General features: G+C 42.3%; 1 protein-coding gene across 2 annotated transcripts in view; it reads left to right on the top strand.

Annotated features, from left to right (window-relative positions):
- Positions 1-22,849, top strand: part of SACM1L (SAC1 like phosphatidylinositide phosphatase) — a 58,339-nt gene that overhangs the window by 4,381 nt on the left and 31,109 nt on the right. For both annotated transcript variants that reach the window (XM_026678488.2, XM_087946486.1), the window contains exons 2-3: positions 17,351-17,448; positions 18,966-19,040. In XM_026678488.2, the coding sequence (XP_026534273.1) occupies positions 17,351-17,448; positions 18,966-19,040 (173 nt within the window). The remainder of the gene's footprint in view (positions 1-17,350; positions 17,449-18,965; positions 19,041-22,849) is intronic.

Here is a 22,849-nt window from a genome sequence, read left to right on the forward strand (position 1 = left end):
GAGCCTCCACCCCCGACGGATAGTCGTAGGCAAAAGCTGAGATGGATAGCTGGAGGTGGGGGGAGAAGGGAAGGAGAAAGCTCAGACCTATCTCAGCACAACACTTCACAGAAAGCAAAGTCAAACCATGATTTTCCTGTGAGTACGGTGTTAAAAGTTAACATTTCAGAAATGTTACCTGTTGAGATCTCTCAATGCAATGCTCTGCTGCAGTCCAGCGCAAACCTCCACCTTCTTTGTGTAGGATTGCAAGACTGGAGGCTTCAGAGGGAGCATTTTTGGGATTTTCATCTATGTAGGGCTCGCCAAAGACAGGACGATTGGCAGGAAAATACCCCCCCCCCCGCGCGCCATTTTCTTGCCGATAATTCTTTCCTTATGCTGAAGACGCGGGGAGGGAGCATCGTCCTTGGGGAACCTTGCAGAAATCCTCCCTCCAAAGCCTCCAGCCTTGCAATCCAGTGCAGGGAAGGCAAAGGTTTGCTCCAAAGCTGTGGCAGAGCATGTACTGGGAGGTCTCCGCTGGTAATGTTGAGTTGTGAGTCTTCCAGTGAGGAGTGTAGGCTGTGGGCTCAACCAAGGAAGGTGGGGGTTTGGGGTGTGAAGGAGGAAGGAACAATCTCCCCCTCCACCCCGTTGCAGGTCCACCACAGGACTCGTGCAGGGCAGCACGACAGCTGGTGAAGGGGGAACTGGTAGGCTCCTGATGAGGGGAATGCTCCAGAGATCTGGGCCATGTTGCCCCACATCAGGCAGAAGCAGCCCAATAGAGCTGCTGACAGCAGTGCAGCCAGGAGAGTGATGAGATCCTGCGAGGCCAGCAGCAGCAGGTACAGCAGTCCCAGCAGCTGGGCAGAGGCATTGGGAGCCAATTCCGACGTGTCGGACTGCTTTCTGCCTCATAGCAGCAGCCTGAACAAGACCTGAACTCCAGACCTGGCGGATTGCAAACCCTGGTTGCCGCCTGCTTCAGAGCTACAAGGTGAGTTGTGGAAGAGAGGGGCCCTCAGCTGCAAGGTTGCCTGGCACTGCGGGCAGGGCCGGGGCTGGCAAGAGTGCACCGGAAACACCTCCAGGTGCCCAGAGAGACAGAATGAGAGACAGCTCCCAGTCCTTGCTGGTTCAGATAATCCGCGGGGCCACAATTAAGGTGCTGAGCCTCCATGACGTGATCGGGAAGGGAAGGGCTGCCTCCTGTGCTAGCTATACCCACCCCTTCACTAGCTTATATTAGGCCCATCCCCCAAAAATCAGGCTGGAACTTGTTTTGGGGGTAGGTCATATTTTCTGGAAAACACAGTTTTCTATTCTGGCTTTGCTACTTTCTACTTCCAGGATGTTACTGGTCAGTCTGAAAACCACCTATCAATCTATAGCACTAGTGACAGATGTCTTAATTCAGGGCTCTAGGCCTGCTTTTTCTAGAGTGGTTTGATTGTGATTTCATATCCCTCTTGGGTATGTCCCAAGTTAAAAAATAATAATTGGAAAATAATATATGCTATTCTGATCTATAGCTACAAATATCAGAATAGCAATAGCACTTTGATTTATATACCAATTTATAGTGCTTTACAGCCCTCTCAAAGTGGTTTACAGAGTCAGCATACTGTCCCCAACAATTTGGGTCCTCATTTTACCCACCTCGGAAGGATGGAAGGCTGAGTCAACCTTGAGCCTGGTGGAATTTGATCTGCCAAATTGCAGTGGGAGTAGCTTGCAGTACTGCACTCTAACCACTGCGCCACCGAGGCACCGTGCAATAATAAAGAATAGTGCAAGTGTGATACTCTATTAAAATAAAAGTTGAATTTTGAAGAAACAAAAACTTTGTTGTTAAAAATGATTCCTGAAAATATTGTGAACAACCATGAAAACAAACCAATGTATCATCAAACAAAACCTGGAAGTTCTCTTTTGAGACACAAATAACCAACCCAAGTTACACTGTACAACAATGATTTTGCTTTTGGAATGCTTTTTTGAGTGTATCTTTGGATTTTTGGATGCTAATCATGAAAATAACTTGAAATTAACCTATCATATACTATTTTATAGAAATCTTCTGGTTTTTTCAATATCTTATATATATATTTTAAGTTTCACTTGTGTTATAAGATGCTTCGTGAGCTCATGCACATCCAGGCATGCATGCTAGGCATATTGCATAACATTTGTGGAACTGCAGTTTGGGCATGCCCGGACATGTTTAAGCTGGATGAATGCTGCTTGGAAAGGTGTAAAAGCAGCTCACATGCATAGGTGCTACTTATTTTGTTGATATTTGTTTCCATGTATTTTGATGTGTTGTTTGAAGGCTGTTTCATTGTCTGTATGAATGTAATTTACATAATAAACCAATTATAGACTTGCTATGTTACAGGATGGTTGGTTACATCAGAAATGTCTCGCCAATGTCAGAATAGCTGTGATCCGTTCTGCTATATTTGTGGCGAGTACATGTTTTGAGCCTTGAGACGCACCATGACTGGACTTGTTAAGAAAATGTATGACCTGTGCTTTGGTTGTATCAAGACAAGGCCTCTGAAAGAATTTGATTACAGATTGGAAAAACATGGTATATGAACTGCTTGTTCACCTGACAAAGATATTTTTGCCTTTGCTTCAAATAGAACTTAAGCTGATTAAAAAATTGTGTGAAAGCAGTGAACAAGGAAGATGAAGATTTTCATGATTTGAGACAGATATTTCCAGGAATAATTGATGCCAAAATTAAGAAGAACATTTTTGTTGGTCCATAGATTGGATACGCCATCAATGGCAAATAGCTCAAAGATCTGTTAGTAGGGCCAGAGAAAATCATTTAGAAAGCATTCAAGGATGATGTTGAGAATTTTCTTGACAACTACGGAGCACCAAACTACATTCAGCTGATTGACAAACTTTTTATAGTATACAACACTATGAAGTGCAACATGTCCCTGAAGATTCATTTTCTACATTCACACTTGGAATTCTTTCCCAAAAATCTAGGTATAGTCAGTAATGTACATGGTGAAAAGTTTCACTAGGACACTGCTAAAATGGAAGAACAGTGTCAGGGCAACTTGAATCCATCAATGTTGAGCACTACAGCAACATGTATCAGACATTAAGTACAAACAAAAATCGGCAGCAAAACATCTTTAGCCCTGTTGAACATATGCAGCTTGTCAGAAACATTATGTGATTAACTACATTATAGTCATTAAAAGTTAATTTAATATTTCTCAAGAATCCCATGTGATATAATTGTAAAATTATATGTGTTCAATTTGAATGGGTCTATCATAATCAGAAGTTTTCAAGAAGCGAAACCTTTGGGGGGGAAATATTGTCCAGTGATCATGTTTTGAATGTACAATATTATGCAAAGTTCTAGCTCTCTGGAAAATAGTCTAATGTTGTGTAAGGTGGAAGGAAACAGAAGAGTAGCATTAAGGTGCATGGATTCAGTTATACTATCAAGGGCTACACTATTGGAAGGCCTGAAGGATCAAGTCAGGGAGAGATTATCATGGAGAAAATATATTTATGTGATTGACATATTTATTGGCATGTAAACTAAGGTGAAATAGTGGAAGAACCCAAAGTTAAAAAGATAGATCCTCTACAGTTGGGCAAAAAAATTAGATCTGATAGAATGGGATAATTGAAATAGACTCTGAACACTTTTTACTTAAGGTGTGGGAGATTGATGGATTGAAAAACAATTCTTCCTTCTCCATTAAAACATTGATGGTCTGTTCTCTATGTTTCTTGAGATCTAAAGAAAGGTTGATTTCAAAATAGAGGCAAGTAATTTGCTTAAAGGAGCTTAATTTAAAAAAAGGTTGATGTTAAAGTCTGGGACAGAAATGATTAAGTTGGATGTTGGCTAGAGATCAGAGATGCAAAAGTACAGTTCTTTTTTTCAATATTCCCAAACACATCTACAATAAATCATCTGATTTTGCCAGTAACATAATAGATGACAAAAATGTAAGAGATTTCATACATCTTTCTTGGAATATTGTTGGTATAAAGAGGGAAATGCCATTTTTATAACTCAAGTGTTGATTTAAGTGTATCTCCATCATGGGTGGGTAATGTCATGAAGGCAGTATTGGTAAACGAGAGAAAATTTGTTTCCAGGGCATGTTTATTGTCTACAAAGGTGCAAGTGAAGTCAAGGACCTGCCTTTTCAAAAATCTTTATACCTAGCATCTAGTTTCTCTCTAACTTCTATCATCCATCCATCCGTCCATCTATCTTACATGGCTATCCATCCACCAGAAATGACTCTGAGTGGTACACAACAAAAAAAAGTATAAGAACAATAAATATTTTCAACGCAGTCATATGGTTCTTTTTAAAAAATGAAGAGATTTGATGAGCAATGAAATCACCTCAAGATCTCGCCAGTCCCTTGAAACCCACAGCCTGATGACAAAGCCAAATTAATAACCTATCTGGGAATACTTAAGACCAGGCTTGTCCAGTCTGAGGCCCACAGGCTGCACATGGTCTTGGACATCTAATGTGGTCCTATAACATGTGAGTTAGTTACATTAATTATATATTTTATGTATGACCCAATTCCTCTTCACTCAGTGCAGCCTAGTAAACCAGATGGTTGGAAACCTATATTTTAGACATGAAAGTACTTTTGGTGTCATATTAAGATCTGTATTATCTTTAGAAGATTGTAATAAAGCAAGTTATATCTTGTAAAAATAATTTGGATTGCAGCAGTTATGATCATGACATCATGGTAGGGTTTCATTTGAATTCATTTTTGTGTGTGAAAACATCTCATTGTCCTAAATAACTAGAATAAGCTCCTTTGACAATAAATATATAACACACATTATCTACATTTTTTTAAAAAAAAATTATTTTGGTTTTCACACACACAAAATACAAGTAAAACATCTTTTTTGAAAATAGCATGGTCCCGGGTTACACTTCTTTATACAGACACAAACTCAATTTCATGCTCATTTTTGTGTTCTATTCCATATCTTATTACTATTCTGCATTTTCTATATAGTTTTCCCCGCTTTTAATTTTCTCAATTTTATTTTGATTATCTCATCTCAATTCAAATCATTATATTTATACTTTTGCCTGTTCTGTTTCAATTTCATATTATATTTTCTCATTAGACAAATTTTCTCCTGTAGTTACTAATTGGAGCATGACACCTTTATATCTTTTAATTTTATCCCTTCAACTCTTATTTAAACTTCGATATATACCTTAAGGTTATGATATTCAATATAATATATAATACATAACTTCCAATCGAATTTTGCTTGGTACATTCTTATAATACACACTATATTCTTAAAAAAAAAAGGATTGTAAATATATGTAATTAAAACCCTCCATTCCATTCCAATTCAGTTCTATCATTAATATTCATTAAAGTCTTAACATCTTTAACATTTCTTTTCAATTAAATATCATACTACCTTAAAGACACGTATAATCTCCATACTTAATTTTTCCCTTATTTCTCTTCACATATGTTTTATATTCATTTTGTAACATTTATTTATTGACAAGCATTCCACTAAGTTACAATAACTATTTTATCAAACATTTTAATCATACATTGTTTCATATTTGCTGAAATTATTTCTAATATAACAATACTGTCTTATGTACCTTTGCAGAATCCCTTTTTCAATTAGTTTTTCACCCATTATCTCTAAATAGGCCCTGTTTCTCTATATTTTGTTTCTGTCCTTATAACTTCTTTTCCTTTCTTTCTTCCCTCTCTTCTTCTCCCTCCCCTTTTTACCTCCTTGTCTCTCTACTTCTAATTATCTCTTCTGCATTTCCCTCTTCTGTTGCTTTCTGATTTTATACTTATTTTTCACTCTATTCTTTTTTTGGGTTGTTTTTCCCAATCTTAAACTTTCCATTCTCTGTCCCCCCTTTCCTTTTTCCCCCCCACCTGAGATTACTTGTTCATTAAAGATGGCTTCTTCTTTGTCCCAATCTTCTTGTTCTGCAGGCATTTCTTGTTGTTTCTCATAATTCCAAATCTCCATTTCCAAGAACTGAAATACGAAGCCAAAAGAACCTCTCCCTTCTTGTGCATCTTCTTTGTACTTTTTAAGTTCCATTTTCAATTCTTCTAAAAGTGGAGCCATTTTAAACACTTTTAAACAACCACCTGATTGATTTTAGTCATTCAAATTCAGTAACCAAGAATCCAGAGATCACCAAATAATCCAAATAGTCCCAAGCTGTTTCTTCTTATTTCTTTTTTCACTTTCTCTTCCTGGCGTTTTACTATTTTGTTGCGATATTTCAGTTAAGATGTATCTTTTGAAAGTCTTGTTGAGATTTTACTATAAGTTCTTTTTAATTCCAGGCAGTCTCCTCCCTTCCAGATCCTGCCCTTTTATTCTTTTTCTCTCCTTTCCTGTTTTCAAAAGCTTTTAATTATCCAGAAATCTTTATTATCCCTTTGACTTTTTATTTTCAGCATTAAATGCCTATTAATGTCAAAGTGGATTTTTTTCCCAATTCCTTGCTTAAGTCTCTTAGCTGTCAGTATAGGAAGAGGAGGAAAAAAAAACCAAATCCTTTCCCTTTTGTCTCTCCTTCGCTGCTTAGAAATCTTCTTGGGGAACAGTGTTATTATTATTTTTTAATAGATTAAATTCCAGGGTACCTTATTTGTTGCTTTTGCTGTTTGACCTGGTCAACCAAAACTTTCTCTTCTTATCTTCCTCCTGCACATTCTTTCCCGGTCGAGTTCTTCTTTGTGGTGGCCATTTCTGACTACCGCTACAAACGCCTTCGGGAAAGGGAGTAATGGCCAGCTGAGGAGGAGAGATGCGGCTCTCCTCAACCCTGCAGGCAGTCTCCCCCTTCTTCACCACCTCTACGGGGTGGCTTAGCCTCGAAACCAGCCAGCTTGGGGCGCTCCTGCGGCAAGCACGGATCAAAACCGTGCAGAGTCGCGGTTTCGGTCTGTCGCTGAAGAAGCTCAAACCGGAAGCGCATTATCTACCTTTTCTATTTGGGAAGCCTATACAACTTGCAATTCATTTCTAATGATGATGGAAAAATGAATAACTTATTATACAAAATAGATTCAGTCTTACATGTTATTACTGAATTTATGCTTTTGCTTTTTGCTTAGGAGAATGAAAATACCCAATAACATTAATATCATAAATTATATTAATTCACTTTGCAAATAATTAAAGTCCCTCAAGGCCACTGTAATCTTGGTTCTAATGTATGATGAGGCAACTTAGCTTTTTTTTAAAAAGTTGTGTCCTTGTTCACAACTGTCATATATCTAGAGCTAAAACTGATTCACATTAGACTCTAAATATTTCTTCAGTCTGTTGCTTCATTATCTATCTAGCAGAAAGAACAAAATGAAGTATCTTATTTGCCAGGTTGACTACTGATCATGATTAGACCAATATCATAGGATATGGGAGACAATCTTTAAATCCTCATTCAGTATCTCACTGAGTGACTTTAGGTCAATGATTTCTTGCATCCTTATAAGGCAGAGGTGTCAAACTCAAGGTCCAGCCCATGGGGTGCTTAGATTTGGCCTGCAGGATCATCCTGGAAATAGTGAAAGACTAGCCCACAGTGCCTCTGCCTGTGAAAACTGAACTCAGGAGAGCCACACTCTGTTTTCTCTGCCAGAGGATTGCAGGAGGCCATCCCAACTGAAAATGGAGCTCACGAGGGCTGCACTGGTGAGCTCCGTTTTCACTGGCAGAGGTTTGCAAGAGGCTGTCACAGCTGAAAACAGAGCTTGGGAGCCTGTTTTCGCTAGCAAAACGCTCAGGCCACCACAGACGCCACCCCAACACAAGTGCTGTCATGCTGGCCATGCCCACCGACAATGCCCCACCCCGGCCCCAAACACCTTTTTTTAAAATAAATTTTTTATTGATTTTTAAAAACAAACATAAACAAACAAAACATAAAAACATAAAACATCTTTTTTGAAAGCAACTTGATCCTGGGTTACATTTCTTCGTACAGGCACAAATTCAAATTCATGCTCATTTTATATACCATTCCATATCTTATTACCATTCTACATTTTCTATATAGCTTCTCCCCTCTTTTAGCTTTCTTAATTTTATTTTATTTATTTCATCTCAGTTCAGATCATTATACTTATATTCTTTGTCCTGTTTCCAGCTGTCTATTATCTTTTCTCATTAAACAAAATTTCTCCTGTAATCACTGATTGGAGTATGACGCCTTTATCTCTTTCCCCTAAATTTATAACACTTAGTATAATACATAACTTCCATTCGGATTCTTCTTAGTACATTCTAAAGTTACACACTATATTTTAAAAAGAGAAAAAATTATAAATATATAATATAATTAAAACAACAATCCATACCAATTCAAATCTATCATTAATATTAATATTCATTTAAATCTTAAACATTTTACACATTACTTTTCAAACAAGTATCATACTTCTATGGGAACACTTATAGACTTTCCATAGTTATTTCCTCCCCACTTCACTTATATTTTAAAACATTGTGTCATTAAAATGTTCCCATTCCTTCCTAATTCAATTCTCTCATTTATTTCATTTCATTTATTTTGTTCACAAAAGTTTCACTGAATTACACTGAGTATTTTATCCCACTTTTTAATCATATGTTGTTTCCAATTTTCTAACATTATTTCTAATACAAATATAACAATACAATCTTATGTACCTTTGCAGAATCACTTTTTCAGTTAAGTTTTTACCCATTATCTCTAAATAAGTCCTGTTTCTTTACATCTTGCTCCACACCTTTGTAGCTTCTCTTCCCTTCCTTCCTCCCTTGCTTCTTCTCTCTGCCCCTTTTACCCCCTTGTCTCTCCACCTCCATTTCCCTCTTCTGTGTTCCCCTTTTCTGTTGCTTTCTAACATTATATCCACTTTTCACCCTATTTTTCCCTTTTTTGGTTGTTTTTTTAGGTCTTAAAGTCTCCATTTTCCTTCCCTCCTTTCCCCTTTCTTCCCCAAGTACTTGTTCGTTAAAGATGGCTTCTTCTTTGTCCCAATCTTCTTGTTGCATAGTCTTTTCTTGTAGTTTCTCATAGGTACAGATCACCATTTCTAAGAATTGAAAAACAGAGCCAAGAGAGCCCTTTCCTTCTTGTTCCTCTTCTTTGTATTTTTTAAATTCCATTTTCAGTTCATCCACAAGTGATGCCATTGTAAAAAAAAAATTTTTTTCAAACAACCACCCAAGTGTTTTTAGTCATTCAAATATAATTCCAAAAGTCCCAAAGTCACCAAGCAATCCAAATACACACAAGCTGTTTCTTTTAACACTCTTCTTTTTTTACTTTCTCTTCCTGGGATTACTGTTTAGTTACAAAGTTCCAGTTAAAATGTATCTTTTAGAAGTCTTGTTAGGATTTAATCAGATTCTTTTAAATTCCAGGCAGTCTCCTCCTTCTGAATCCTGCTCTTATTCTTTTCCTCTCCCTTCTCACTTACAGCAAAAAAAAAGTTTTGTTTTTTTTAGTGTTTAGAAATCCTTATTGTCCCCTTGACATTTAATTATCCAGTTTAATTACCTATTGATGCCAAAGCGGGTTTTTCCGATTTCTCATTCATCTCTGTTCGCTGTCAACGTAAGAAAGGAGAGTGGGAAAAAAAACCTTTCCCTTTTCACTTTCATTCGCTGTTTCCGAATCTTCCTTGGGAGCAATGTATCTTTTTTTAAAAATTTAAATTCCAGGATACCTTAGTTGTTGCTTCTTATCCCGGTCAGCCAAAACTTTCACTTCTTAACTTCCTCCTGCACTTTCTTTTCCGGATGAGTGCTTCTTTGAGGCGGCCATTTCTGACCGCCACTCTTACCGCCTTCGGGAAAGGGAGTTTAGCCAGCTGGGGAGGAAAGATGCGGCTTTCCTCGACCCTGCTGGGATCTCCCCCCTCTTCGCCACCTCTACGGGGTGGTTTAGCCCCAAAGCCAACTGGCTCGGGACGCTCCAGCGGCGAGCCCAGGTAGAAACCGCGCACGATCGCGGATTCCTGCCTGCCGCCGAAGCCCTGCAAACCGGAAGTCTTCCCCCCAAACACAACCTTGATGCGGTCCTCAGTGAAATTGAGTTTGACACCCCTGTTATAAGGTTATGAAAATAAAAAAGGGTGAGTTAAAGTTCAGTTTGTGACATATCAATCAACATCTGAAGGAAGATGGAAGATTAATATAAGAAATTATGGGAGACCTAGGTTTAGGAAATTGTTTTGTTATCGCACACTTCTGAGGATTTTTCATAATTTCTGAGTCTAGTTTGCAGGTCTTGGGATTTCTTGGTAATTTCCCACTCCAGGATTTTGAGATTAACCTTGATTAGGTAGGTACTGCCACTTACTGCAACTTTTAGGCTGTGCTTTTTTGATTACATTTGTATTACTTTTTTGTGCAAGACAGAGCAAATGGGATTTCTACTCATGTTTTATCTTTGCACCAGTATCCTTGTATCCTAAGGTGAAAGTTAATCTGACTGAAATTTACAAAGGGGCTCCATCTGTATTGTCCAGTATACAATTACTATTTTCTGGATTCTTAATATGTGATAGTAAGTATTTGTGTTATTTTTTTAAAAAAAAGACATTAGGCATTGTTGAAGAAAATATGCTGATTACTACAATCAAGTTTGGCATAATGAAAGCTGAAAGGATTCTTATATGATATTTAATGCAATGCAATATTTAGGTACCATTATAGAGTACTAAAAAGTCAGTCCATAATATCTTTCCATTTAATTGGGCAGGAGAGGAAAGGGAAAGATGCTTTGGGAATATGGAAAGAAGATTGTTAATTGTTCGAAGTGGTGTGCCTCTGCAGCGTACCACTACTTCTTGCATGGTATCACTTCAGATGAAATTCTGTGCCTTTTAAATTTCCAGAAATAGCCCTGGGATGTTGTGCTATTTAAATATTGCCAGAAATATTCAGGTATATATGATATTATTCCAAATAAGGCCTCCGATTTTTGGAAGGGCTCTGTGCGCTTGATGTAAATTCGCAGAGCGCGTCTCACATCAAGTTTGTGCCATTGTCTTTCCCTTTCCTGCGATGGCCTGGGACAAAAATTTGGAAGGATGAGTTCCTGTGCTCTATGGAAAGCCGAATTAATTTTGGGCAAAAAGGTGGGATCGGGCCGGAGGACCACCTGATCGGCATGAAAAACGCAAAGGTCCTTTCTGATGGATAAGGCTGCGATTTCCGATATCCGACGGGCGGATGTAATGGCTACGAGAAAAACTACCTTATATGTCAGAAACTGGAGAAAGCCCCTTATTGAGTCCCTCCTGAAGGAAGTCTAAGATTTGGGCAACGGAAGGAGAAACTGGGTTAATTTGGAACTTGCTACACCATTTACAGAAAATGGACCATGTAGCGTTGTAAATTCGAATGGTTGAGGGCCGTCTGGCAGCTAGAATAGTGTCAATGACCTTGCTAGAGAGGTTTTCTCTCTTCAGGCGGTCCCGCTCAACCTCCAGACGGCTAATTGGAGCCATTGAGGATCTGGATGCAGGAGGGGTCCATCGGATAGAGAGATCCTGTCTGGAGGGATCCTCCACTGAGAGGCTGCGGAGGTCCGCAAACCATGGCCATCTGGGCTAGTTAGGTGTCACGAGCAGCAGCTCCGCTTTCTCGTGCAGCAACTTCTGGATAACCTTGGGCACCAGTGCTAGTGGGGGGAATGCGTACAGAAGCCCCGTGGGCCAGGGGCAGTGTAACGCATTGTAATTCTCCACCCCTCGGGATGGGTATCTGGAGAAGAATCTCGGGAGCTGAGCATAGAGGGGGGATGCAAACAGGTCCACTACCGGTTGCCCGAATATTGCTGCCGCCTCTTTGAATAGGGATGGGTGGAGGCGCCACTGCGACTGGTCTATGGTGGCCCTGCTTAACCAGTCTGCTTGAATATTTGATAGTCCCGAGATGTGGTCTGCCCTGATGGAAAGGAGGTTTTTCTCTGCCCAACGGCAGAGGCGCTTGGCCTCCCTCATTAATCGTATTGATTGTGTGCCCCCTGTTTGTTTATGTGGGCTTTGGCCGTGACATTGTCTGTTAGAATGAGAATGTGTTGTCCGCGTACCTGGGGGAGGAAGCTGCGGAGGGCCAGGTGGACAGCATGAAGTTCCAGCCAGTTTATGCTGCAAGCTTGTTCTGTTGCAGACCATCTGCCCTGTGATGTTAGTGACTGAACGTGGGCGCCCCATCCGAATAGACTGGCATCTGTGGTGACAGTGAGCCTTTGGGGCTCCTTGAAGCCTTTGTTGATGGCCGGTTTGGCCCACCAGAGGAGGGACGTGAGAACCCTTGGAGGTACCCTGACCGTGTGTTTTGAGTTGCTTGTGCTGGATCTCTGGTACGGAAGCAGGAACCACTGGAGGGACCTGGTGTGTAAACGGGCCCAGGAAATAATAGAAATGCATGAAACCATTTTTCCTAATAACTTTGACAAATCTAGTAGGGACACTCTTTTAAATCGCCTAATCTCTCTGACGGATTTTTGGATACTGAGTAGTCTATCCGAGGACAGAAAAACCATCCCTTTCACTGTGTCAATCACCGTCCCCAGATGGGTTATACGAGTAGATGGAGATAATTGGCTCTTCTTCCAATTTATAAGAAACCCATGCTCTTGGAGAGCAGTTAGGGTAATTCGGGTGTCCCTCGCTGCTTGATGTTCAGAGGGGGACAGGATGAGGATGTCGTCCAGATAACAATGAATACGCACAGGGAGGTTCCTGAGATGGGCCGCTAGCGCTGCAAGAACCTTGGTGAAGGTCCTGGGGGCAGAGGCTAATCCAGAGGGGAGGGCCACATATTGAAAGTGATGATTATTATAGCAGAACCTTAGGAATTTGTAATGGGAAGGCCGAATGGCGATGTGTAAGTACGCCTCTGATAAGTCTATAGACGTGAGCCAGTCCCCTTGTCTGGTTCCCAGGAGAATGGATTGTAATATATGCATCTTAAATTTGCAGTGTATCAGATAGCGATTGAGTCGTTTTAAATCTAATATCGCTCTCCACCCTCCCGAATGTTTTGGGACCACAAACAGGTGAGAGTAAAAACCCCGCCCTCGTTGTGCGGTCGGGACGGGTTGGATGGCTCTTATGTCAAGGAGATGCTGGATAGCGGAATCCATTAGATTACGCTTGGTGTGGTCTCTGGAAAGAGGGGATGCCATAAAGAAGTCGGGTGGTGGTGGACTGAAACTCAAGGGCAAGACCGAACCTAATGGTGTCTCTGACCCAGGCGTCAGAGGTAAAGGAGTCCCATTGGCTGGCGAAAAATTTAAGACGGCCACCAATGGGAAGGGAGTGTCGTGGCCTATCTTGGGCGCCGGAAGGGTCTGCTTCCTGATCCCCGAAAAGGCCCTTTGTAATTGCTGCCCCTTCTATTCCTGTCTCCCGAATCGGCACGATCCTGGGGTTGAGCCCAGGATAGGGGCCTTTGGTACCTGGGGGAGAAGGGAGTCTGGTAGAAGGGCCGAAAGGGCTGTGAAGTTCTGGATTCTGACCTCTGCATGAGGGAGGGGAGAAACTTTTTCTTACTGCGGCTCTCTATCAGTAAGGGGTCCAGAGCCAAGCCGAATAATTTGCCTCCCACAATGGGAGCGGAAGCCAATTTGACCTTGTTCTTAACGTCTGCTTGCCAATGTCTCAGCCATAGCAGACGGCGGGCTGTGACGTGTGATGTGATTGCTCTGGTGGAGAATTTGACTGAGTGGTAAGTGGCGTCGGCCGAGAACTCTGCTGCGGCCGTGAGCTTGGCGATGTCCTGATGCGCCCTGACATTGGATGCAGGGATGTGTTGTTTGAGCTGGCAGAGCCATCGAATCGATGACCTTGTGAAGAAAGATGCGGCCATAGCCGATCTGATGGCCCAGGCATCTGATTGGTGTGCCCGGCGCAAGGCCAGCTCGGCCCGCTTCTCCTCTGGCCTCAGGGCCTCCAGTGCGTCACTCGGGGTCGAGGAGGAGGCTAGGCCCACTATGGGCTCGTCAACCTCAGGGGTACTCAGTAGTTTAGAGAATTCTGGATCCAAATTGAAAAGTCTCTTATCATGGCCAGATGGGGCTGGAGGCGCCACTGCGGAGGCCAGCTGTTTTAACACCAGATCAGAGAAAATGGGTGGAGTTGGGATGACCTCGGCCTCCACCACGGGCTGTTTAAAGATAGAGTCATCTGGCCCCTCCGGGACTGCAGTGGGGGGGTGTCAGAGGGTGACTGCGTGTTTAGGCCTGAGATATTCTTGGCCTTGAATAGTAGGGACTTAAATAAGTGTGGCTTGAATAGGCCCACGAAGGTGGGCTGATCGGGGGTAAGCCCCTCGTCCTCGGACATCTCCCCTTCCAGTGGCTCCGCCTCCGATAGGGGCTCGCTGTACTGCATAGACCCCAAGTCAAAATCTTCATCTTCCCTGAACTGATCCAGATCCCCTTCCTCCTCCTCCTCCTCCCGTTCTGTAAGGGGGATGTCCCTCTGTAAGTGTACCTGGCCATGGAGTTGTTCCGATCTGGGCAGGGATCTTACAGATTGAGATTCGTGGTCAGGGGCCATCGGGTAGAGACCGGGCCTGGCTATTTGCTGGATTCCTGCCGCGATCCCTTGGTGGATAGCCAACTCCATCCAGGATCTCACTCTTTTTGGAACCTCGTCTATGAGTGAGTCCTCTTGGCATAGGCCAGCAGCTGTAGGTGGCTTCAGGGGCCCTTCTAGCCGGTGTTCCAGGAATCAGAGCCTGCTGTCCTTGTGAGGGCGAGCTGCGCCTGGATAAGGAAGAAAAATCTAGAGGAGGGGGGGTGAGTAGAGGTAGAGGGAGTAGAGGGTGGGAGGACCGGAGGCACTGCAAGTGACTCTTTGGTGCGTCTGTTAATCTCCTTTTCCAGGGCCTTGTGGCATCTTAAAGCATCCCTCTGGGAGGCTTTAGAGGTCTCCTTAGCCTGCCTGCGCAGATGATGGGTTTTGGCTTTGGCCTTCAAAGAAGGTTCTCTGGAGGTATTGCCACCTGCCATTTTAACAAGTAATAAATAAATTGCAGGATGTGATAGGAATCAAGTTGAAGGCGGTTGGCGTGCCCAGGGGCCGACCTGCGACAAGGCCGCGTGCCCTGATAATTATTTCACGTTCCCCCCCCTTTTTTATTTATATATATATGGATATCTCAATATGAAAAACTGAGTCGTATTGCAGTAATATAACTCTGATAATAAAAGTATTGTATTGCTCAGGAGAGTGACAAAATCATTATCTTGGTAATAAGCAATTGAACCCTGCTCCAAGATAACAGAGGTTTGATGCCAATAAAAAGAATTAAGCAGGTATTCCAATCAGTCAAAATATGAACGCCTAAGGCCCAATGAGAAAAGGAACTAGGGCCTCCAGCAGCTTCCTTCCCAGGCGGAACTGGGTGGGTGCTGTTGCTACTGGTACTGCGCCGCTGAGTAATAAGCTGTGGGATAAGCCAACGACTCTTGAAATGGATGGGTCAGCCTCAAGTGCTAAATATAGCTAAATGAGGTGAAACGGCTCTGAAACAGGCCTACGGGTCCTGTATCCTCGAGCTAAATTTACACCACAGCAAGATATTGAAAAAACAAAATGGCGCCCGGCCACGAGGAGGCTCCCAAAATGGCGGCCGCCTACGACGCGAGGGATTCTCGGGCTTCTCAGTGGCTCATTTGCCCCCCCCCCAGGACAAGCCAAGGCTTTAAACAGTGAGAGGGGCAGGGAGGGAGAGATTAGTTCTTCCCTGCTAAAGCGGCGTTCGGCGGGGGGGGGGGGATAAACGGAACGACTCAAACGAAGGCAATTCAAGCCGCTGGCAAAAGAAAACGAGGGAAAACAAAGCGGCAAGGAAGAAACGGCAGGGATTAAACAATTGTGCAGGGCTAAGGGAGAGAGATAACAAATCCAACCTGTAAACGAACGAATTGAAACTGAATAGAGAATTCCTGATTTGACCAAGGAGCTCGTCAGTGCCTGTCTCGCACGAGGCTGAGCAAAAACTGGGGAACGCTATGGAGGAGTCACGTGGAAGAGGAGGAGCGTTCCTCAATTCAAGCTCAGCCTATGAATGCAGAGACTGAAGCACCTCCCACTACTGGATGCTCTGAGCAGCTCTGAGGAGAATAGCAGGATTCATAGCAAAGTAAAATTCTGTTAAGAGAAGGTATCCTCTTTCATTGATGCTGTTCAGCTCTGGGTTTTATCTCTCATTTACTCAATCTATAGTTATAGTTCAACATACAGAAAGAAAGATGAAAGGAAAAAAAACTATATTGTGTTATTGTTCAAAAGCCTTTTAAAAGAAAAGGAAAAGAGAGTAAGCAATTAGGATATTTTATCCAGGGCAGAGTACTTCTCTTCCTAGATCAGAATTTGGCTTTTGATTTCAAAGGTACCAGAGCAGGATTTAGTCATGGCCACAGATGTAGGATTATCCTGATCAGCCAGCCATAGTTGAGTATAGAAAGGTCTGCAGCAAAAAAAGTGGCTATTTCATAACTTACATGCCTGGCTAATGCCCAACTATCTCTGATATATCTTTGTTATCAGTTATGAGTGTGTTAGTCTTCTGTCAACATAATGGATTCAGATGTGTGAAGTTATGTATCCTCTTCATGTATTTTTAAACTTTGATATTCTTCCGTATTCACTCAACTTATATTTTAACGAAACGTAGCTAATTTATTATTTTGAATAACATACTCTTGAAATTAGCTTCTCTGTGTTTATCATTTTGAAATTGTTTTGGTCTTACTTATTTCTGTTTATCATTTTGTATTGTTTTATTTGAAACTGAATATTTCAGTTATTTTACTGACAATAAAGCATAATTTTCATTATGCTTTATTTTATTATGCTAAGTAAGTCAGTTTTCATAGAAATTGGAGCTGAAATTCCTCTTTTTAACTGTCTTTAAATTGGAACATATTAGAGAAAAGAAGGAAAGACAAATTGAAGAATTGAGCAAGTAAATGGAGCAAAAATATATGGCAACAGAATTAATAAACTCCAATAGAACAATTTAAATGATAAAACAGATGCTGCATAATAACAAAACTTTTGAATGTCGTATTGTTTCAAAAATACTTTGACACAAATATTTGAGGATCAAATACTTTTATATTAAACGATCCTGAAGTTTTTGAAACCATATAATCATTGTTTGCTTTTACTATTCTGAAAAATGCAAATATAACATTCCAAAGATTGCTAGTATTAGTCCTTACATATAGAGTATATATAAATATTCTTTGGAATATTAAAATTCTGCTACTTGTCTGTGATCTTATATATTTCTTATATCTTAGACACATAACACCAGAGAAATTTTATGTGGAAGCTTGCGATGATGGAGCAGATGATGTACTTACAATTGACAAAGTGTCCACAGAAATTACTCTTACAGGTATATTTTCATTTTCTAATGCAGCATTCTTATTTGTAGAAAATTTTTCTAAAACATCAGTGTTATGTTAATATTACATTAATATCAATAGCATTCCTTGCTCATTTCATTCACAATAACATATTTTTCCCAAAAATTCTTAGTTACATTATTTTCATTTACCTGCTCAATGTGAAAATGCAAATTTCATCAAAATTGCAGAAGCTAGTGTATATACAAGTTAATTCTTAAAAATATAAGCTTCTGGGAAGTTGTCTTTAAACGAACTCTTGGAGCTGAGGAGGATCTAGTTAGCTTCCTATCTGTATTTTACTACTAGAGATTATGCACTGCAGGTATATTTAAGGCATGAAGAAGTAATATACCGTGTTTTTCATATAATAAGGCTGGGTCTTATTTTTTTTTTGAGCCCCGAAAAAATGGCTAGGCCTTTTTTTGGGGGGTAACTTAATTCCCCCCCCTTTGCATCTTTGGGCGGGCGGCGACGGTTTGGATGTTGACCTCGGCGCTGGTGGAGCACTTCGTATCGGGGTCAACGCAGGCAGCACCATATCCGGGTGTGAAACAAAAGTACTTCCTAACGGCAAGCCCCCCCACCATTCCCCCATTTTGCATGTTTTAATATAGGCCTTAATTTGGGGGGAGGGGCTTAATTTCATTTCATGCCTATAAAACATGCTGGGACTTCCTATTGGGGGAGGCCGTATTGTTGGAGAAACAGGGTACTTGGCTTGTGCATATCAGGAGAGAAATGACTCCTTTGTGGAGTTAGCTGCATGTGGATCTCCTAGGCACATTTTACTGCAAAAAGGATATGAGATGTGTGTTTTATTGTATTGGTTTTGGCACTTCATTGTGTTTTTGCTTTCCACAGAGATTCAGCTAGAAATCCCTGAAATAGTAATGACTCCAGGCCTGAAAAATAAATCCAGACTTCTATGAAAAGGACTATTTAATTCATGTAATGACTGGCAGGAAATTCTTGCTGCTACATAGCCCATATTGTATGTAGAAGCTTGATTTAGATAATTCTAATTTATATTCTTTGACATTGGCATTTTAATTATTTATTCCCCTGGTTATTTTATGCTTTCCATTAGTGCCTCCGGGGTAATTATGTTATATAATTCAAAAAACAGTCTTTTCCAGCCACACACAATCTTTCACAGAGAAGACATGATCTGGAGGTTTCATACTAAATATAGACTCATTTAAATCAGGAGTGTTAATAATTATTAGTTTTAATTTCCACCGGTTTCTTTGAGTCCACTGTAAGTATGTCAAAGTCTGATGATGACGTATTAATATCAGTTACTCTAAATGAAATGTTGATTTTGAATTTTTAACCTTGAATTTGTAAGTAAATAAAAATATGATATAACATGTCAAAACATTTTGTACTCTTTTTATTTTTAAAGCTCAATTTAATAAAATAGTAATTATTATATACATAGTGTAATTTAAACAGTGTTCTTGAACTATTTCATATAACTGTTCATGCTGTTTTTCTTTTGCAGTTAAAAAAGATGTTCCACCTTCAGCTATTACCAGGCAAATATGTGGTATTTTGGGAACAATCCGTCTAGTAGCAGGTATGAAGCTTTCAGAAGAAGTGAAATAAAATTACAACCAGAAAACTGAAAACTTATTATTCTCCACTGAGTCGACGGGAGAATCCAGAGTGGATAGTCTCATGCCACTTGCTCTGAGTTGAATTCTGAGTTGAATTCTGAGGACATACTTCCTGATAATGGTCCTCAGTCTCAGCTCGTTCAGACGTCTCATCTGAACTTTTGCAATTTTTTCTAATCCCTGGATTCTTTCATTTTCACCAATAGAAAGACAAAACAGCACCGGAACAAGTGGCAGAAGCCCCTAGAAGCTTTCCATGGCTGCAGAAGGGGACTGGAATCCCTGTTTGATCGATTGTTCGGTCATACTGCCATTACAAATAGTTGCAGCAGCAGTGTTTCCAGTTAAGACTGCCATACGATTAGGAGCGAGTTTCTAAATCAGCTGTTGAACACTCTGGCACTTGCTACTTTTGTTTCGAGTCACCTGCTCTCTGAGGGCTAGAGGATAGCTGCGGCAGCTGCATGCTGCATAAGACTGCCTTTGGAGCTAGTAGCAAGTCCAGCAATTTGTTTGCAAATCTCTGGCTTGCTGGAAGAAGCTCCAGACTGCTACCACAGCTGCGGAGGGGCTTTCCGGAACTGAAAGCGAAAGCAACTTGTAAGTGCCTGCTTTGCTGCTGAATCAGACTTGGACTAACTGTGAGTTACAGGGAATTTGGGATCAGAATGGACACTGGCGGGGCTGATCGTGAGGGGACTTCCTGCAGAAAGTGCCTCTATCACCTTTGCCTCAGGCCAAAACTAGTAAGAGGCCAGCTGGATCCAGGTCAGCTAGGTCAGAGACTGCAGCCAAGCTTAAGGCCAGAGCTCTTGCTTCCAAATCAAGCACAAACACAGGAGGTTGCAGGGCCCAGTAGCCTACATGTACAAGCTTGGTCTCCTGGGTGCTCTAGCAAGCAGTATTTTCAGCAGGGCCTTCCTTTGCCTTCAAACTTCCCAGCTTCTGCTAGTTCTATGGCTGGGATAGCTGTAGCTACTGGAGAAGGTGAACATCTTTTTGCAAGGGCTTTTCCAGAGGCTACCTTCACTCCTACAGCAGCATGGCTCCGCCCAGGGGAGCCTCAGATTCCAGAGATGCCCTCTTATATGAGAACTTGGATCTCACAAGCCATTAGACAGGAGATAGCTGCTGAGTTCCAGCAGCATCAGCAATTGCCCACATCAATGGCTGAGCATGATTTGCAATCATATCAGGGGCTCTATGCTGGTGAGAGGCCACCCTACAATAGGCCTTATTCTCCTCAAACTTCGTTGAGAAGCCAGTCCTCCATCTCAGAGGGAGAGCTATGTGACGATAAGGATTTGTCTGAGGATGAGCACCCGAGCCTCCAAAGGCCTATTCCACCCCAATCTATTTAAACCTCTATTCTTCGAGGCTAAGAGCACGGCTTGTCTCAGGAAGGATATCCAAGATATCCCTCGAGATGAGTTGGATACAGAGGACTTCATCTTTACAGAAAAGACCATGGAGGCAGATGCCAAACCTGTGCCCAAGATGTTCCTCAATGTGATCAGGAGGCAGTGGGTCACACCAGGGGTTTACTCCTGACCCAGCAGTTCGGAGACTACATTCTTCAACATTGACCCTGAGCTACTGGATGCAATTCAGGTTCCAACGATGGACGCTCTTGGAGCGGCCTTGACTTCATCGTCCATGTTGTCACCTGGCACAGAGGATGCACTTAAAGCTGAGGAAAGAAAGGAGAAGATGTCTCTTTGCAGAGCACATCAAGTGGATGTCTGGGCCATTAGGGCTTCCATGGCTGCATCTTTCTTCACTCGGGCCTCATTGCGTTGGCTCAAGCAGCTGCAGGAAAGACCTGCTGAAAACTTTCAAGTCCACCAGGACCTTAATAAGATCATTGCAGCTGCCGAATTTACACTGGATGCCACACTGAATGCCGCCAAGTTTTCTTTGAGGGTCATTGCCACTTCGGTCATGGCCCGTTGAATGTTGTAGCTCCAGCATTGGAATACGGACAACAAGAACAAGTGGAATTTAGCTTCCACCCCCTTCCATGGGGAGAAGCTATTTGAATCAGTTCTTAGTGGAAACCAGAGGCAAGCGAGATATTCTTCCATCTCAGGGCAGGTGAGAAGACTCTTCCACCCTTCGCTCAATTTTAGGAGGCCCTCCTTTAGACAGGGGGAAGTTGGGGCAAGCTTTCTCTGACAGCAATGGCCCTTTTCCCCTAGATCCACCTACCACGCAGATAGACCTGTGTTTGGATCCAGGGCAGTGGTGGGATTCAATTTTTTTTTACTATCGGTTCTGTGGGCGTGCCTTGGTGGGCGTGGCAAGGGAAGGATACTGTCAAATCTCCAGTCAGATGTGCTATTTTGCCAGTTCTCTGAACTACTCAAAATTTCCGCTACCGGTTCTCCAGACCTGGTCAGAACCTGCTGAATACCACCCCTGCTCCAGGGGCAGGCAGCAGTCACAGGGAAAATGTCCCTTTCGTGGCAACAACAGCAGATCCTTCTGACACTCCAAGTGACATCAGGATTCATCTTCCCATAAGGGGCCATTTGGGTCTCTTCACACATCGTTGGGAGCAGACCATGACAGATGCCTGGATTAGGGGTACGATAAGAGCAGGGTTGTTCCTAGAGTTTACCTCATCCCCCCCCCCCAAGATTTTTCATCTGCTGCCCCGTTTCCAGAGGTCCAACAAAAAGGACTCAGCAATCCAGCATTTGCTGGACATTTAGGCCATCCAGCTGGTTCCTGCAGACAAGAGGGGACAGGGCTTCTATTCAATGTTGTTCATTATTCCAAAGGCCTCTGGGGGTGGAGAGTGATTCTCAGTCTCAAGGGACTCAATAGGCATCTGGTCTACAGAAGATTCAAGATGCTTTCCCTCCATTCCATTCTGCAAGGATTTGGGAGGGTGACTTCTGGACTTCTCTGGGCCTCAGGGAGGCATACCTCAATGTGCCTCTTCATCCACATCACCGACAATTCCTGCAGTTTTGTTATGCTGGGTGCCATTTTTAGTATATGGCCCTTCCATTCGGCCTGTCATCGGCTCCATGGATGTTTACCAAGATCCTGGGGGCGGTGACAGCATACCTCAGGGCCTTTCCCATCTGGATCCAGTGCTACTTGGATGATATCCTGATCGAGTCCTCATCGCACCTGCAAGTGGAGAAGGATCTGCATACCACAATCCCTACAGGATCATGGCTTCTCAATCAACATGGTCAAAATTCATTTGGTTCCCTCGACTAAGTCCTTGTTCGTATCTTTTCAGCCGTCAACTCTGGGACACAAGGTTACGTCTTCAACTGTGGGACGATGGCTAAGGGCTTGTATTGCCAAGGCATGCAAGCTCCAGGCCCTCCCAGTGCCCAGAAATATTACAGCGCATTGTACCAGGAGCATGGCCATGATGGCAGCTTGGGCGATGTAGGCCTCTGTGGAGGAGATTTGTTGGGCAGCGACATGGTCATCACCATCACCATTTATCCAGCACTATAGACTGGACACCTTCGCATCTGCAGAAACAGCCTTCGGCAGGCAAGTCCTGCAAGGAGTATATGTTGAGGCGAGGAATCCAGACCAGACCAATTCCTGCCTGTAAGACAGCCAGCTTTGGTATGTCCCACTCTGGATTCTCCTGTTGACTCAGTGGAGAAGGGGCGTTGGTGCTTACCTGACACACCCTTTCTTGGGGAGTTGATGGGAGAATCCAGTCCCACCCTATGGACTGTCTGGTCCAGAGTCCAGGAGGAGTTACCTTCAGCTTAGAGAAGGACAATTGGAT

Source organism: Notechis scutatus, chromosome Z (genome assembly GCF_049901735.1).
Source record: "Notechis scutatus isolate UNSWTSFEM ecotype Mainland chromosome Z, rNotScu1.2, whole genome shotgun sequence".
NCBI lineage: Eukaryota > Metazoa > Chordata > Lepidosauria > Squamata > Elapidae > Notechis > Notechis scutatus.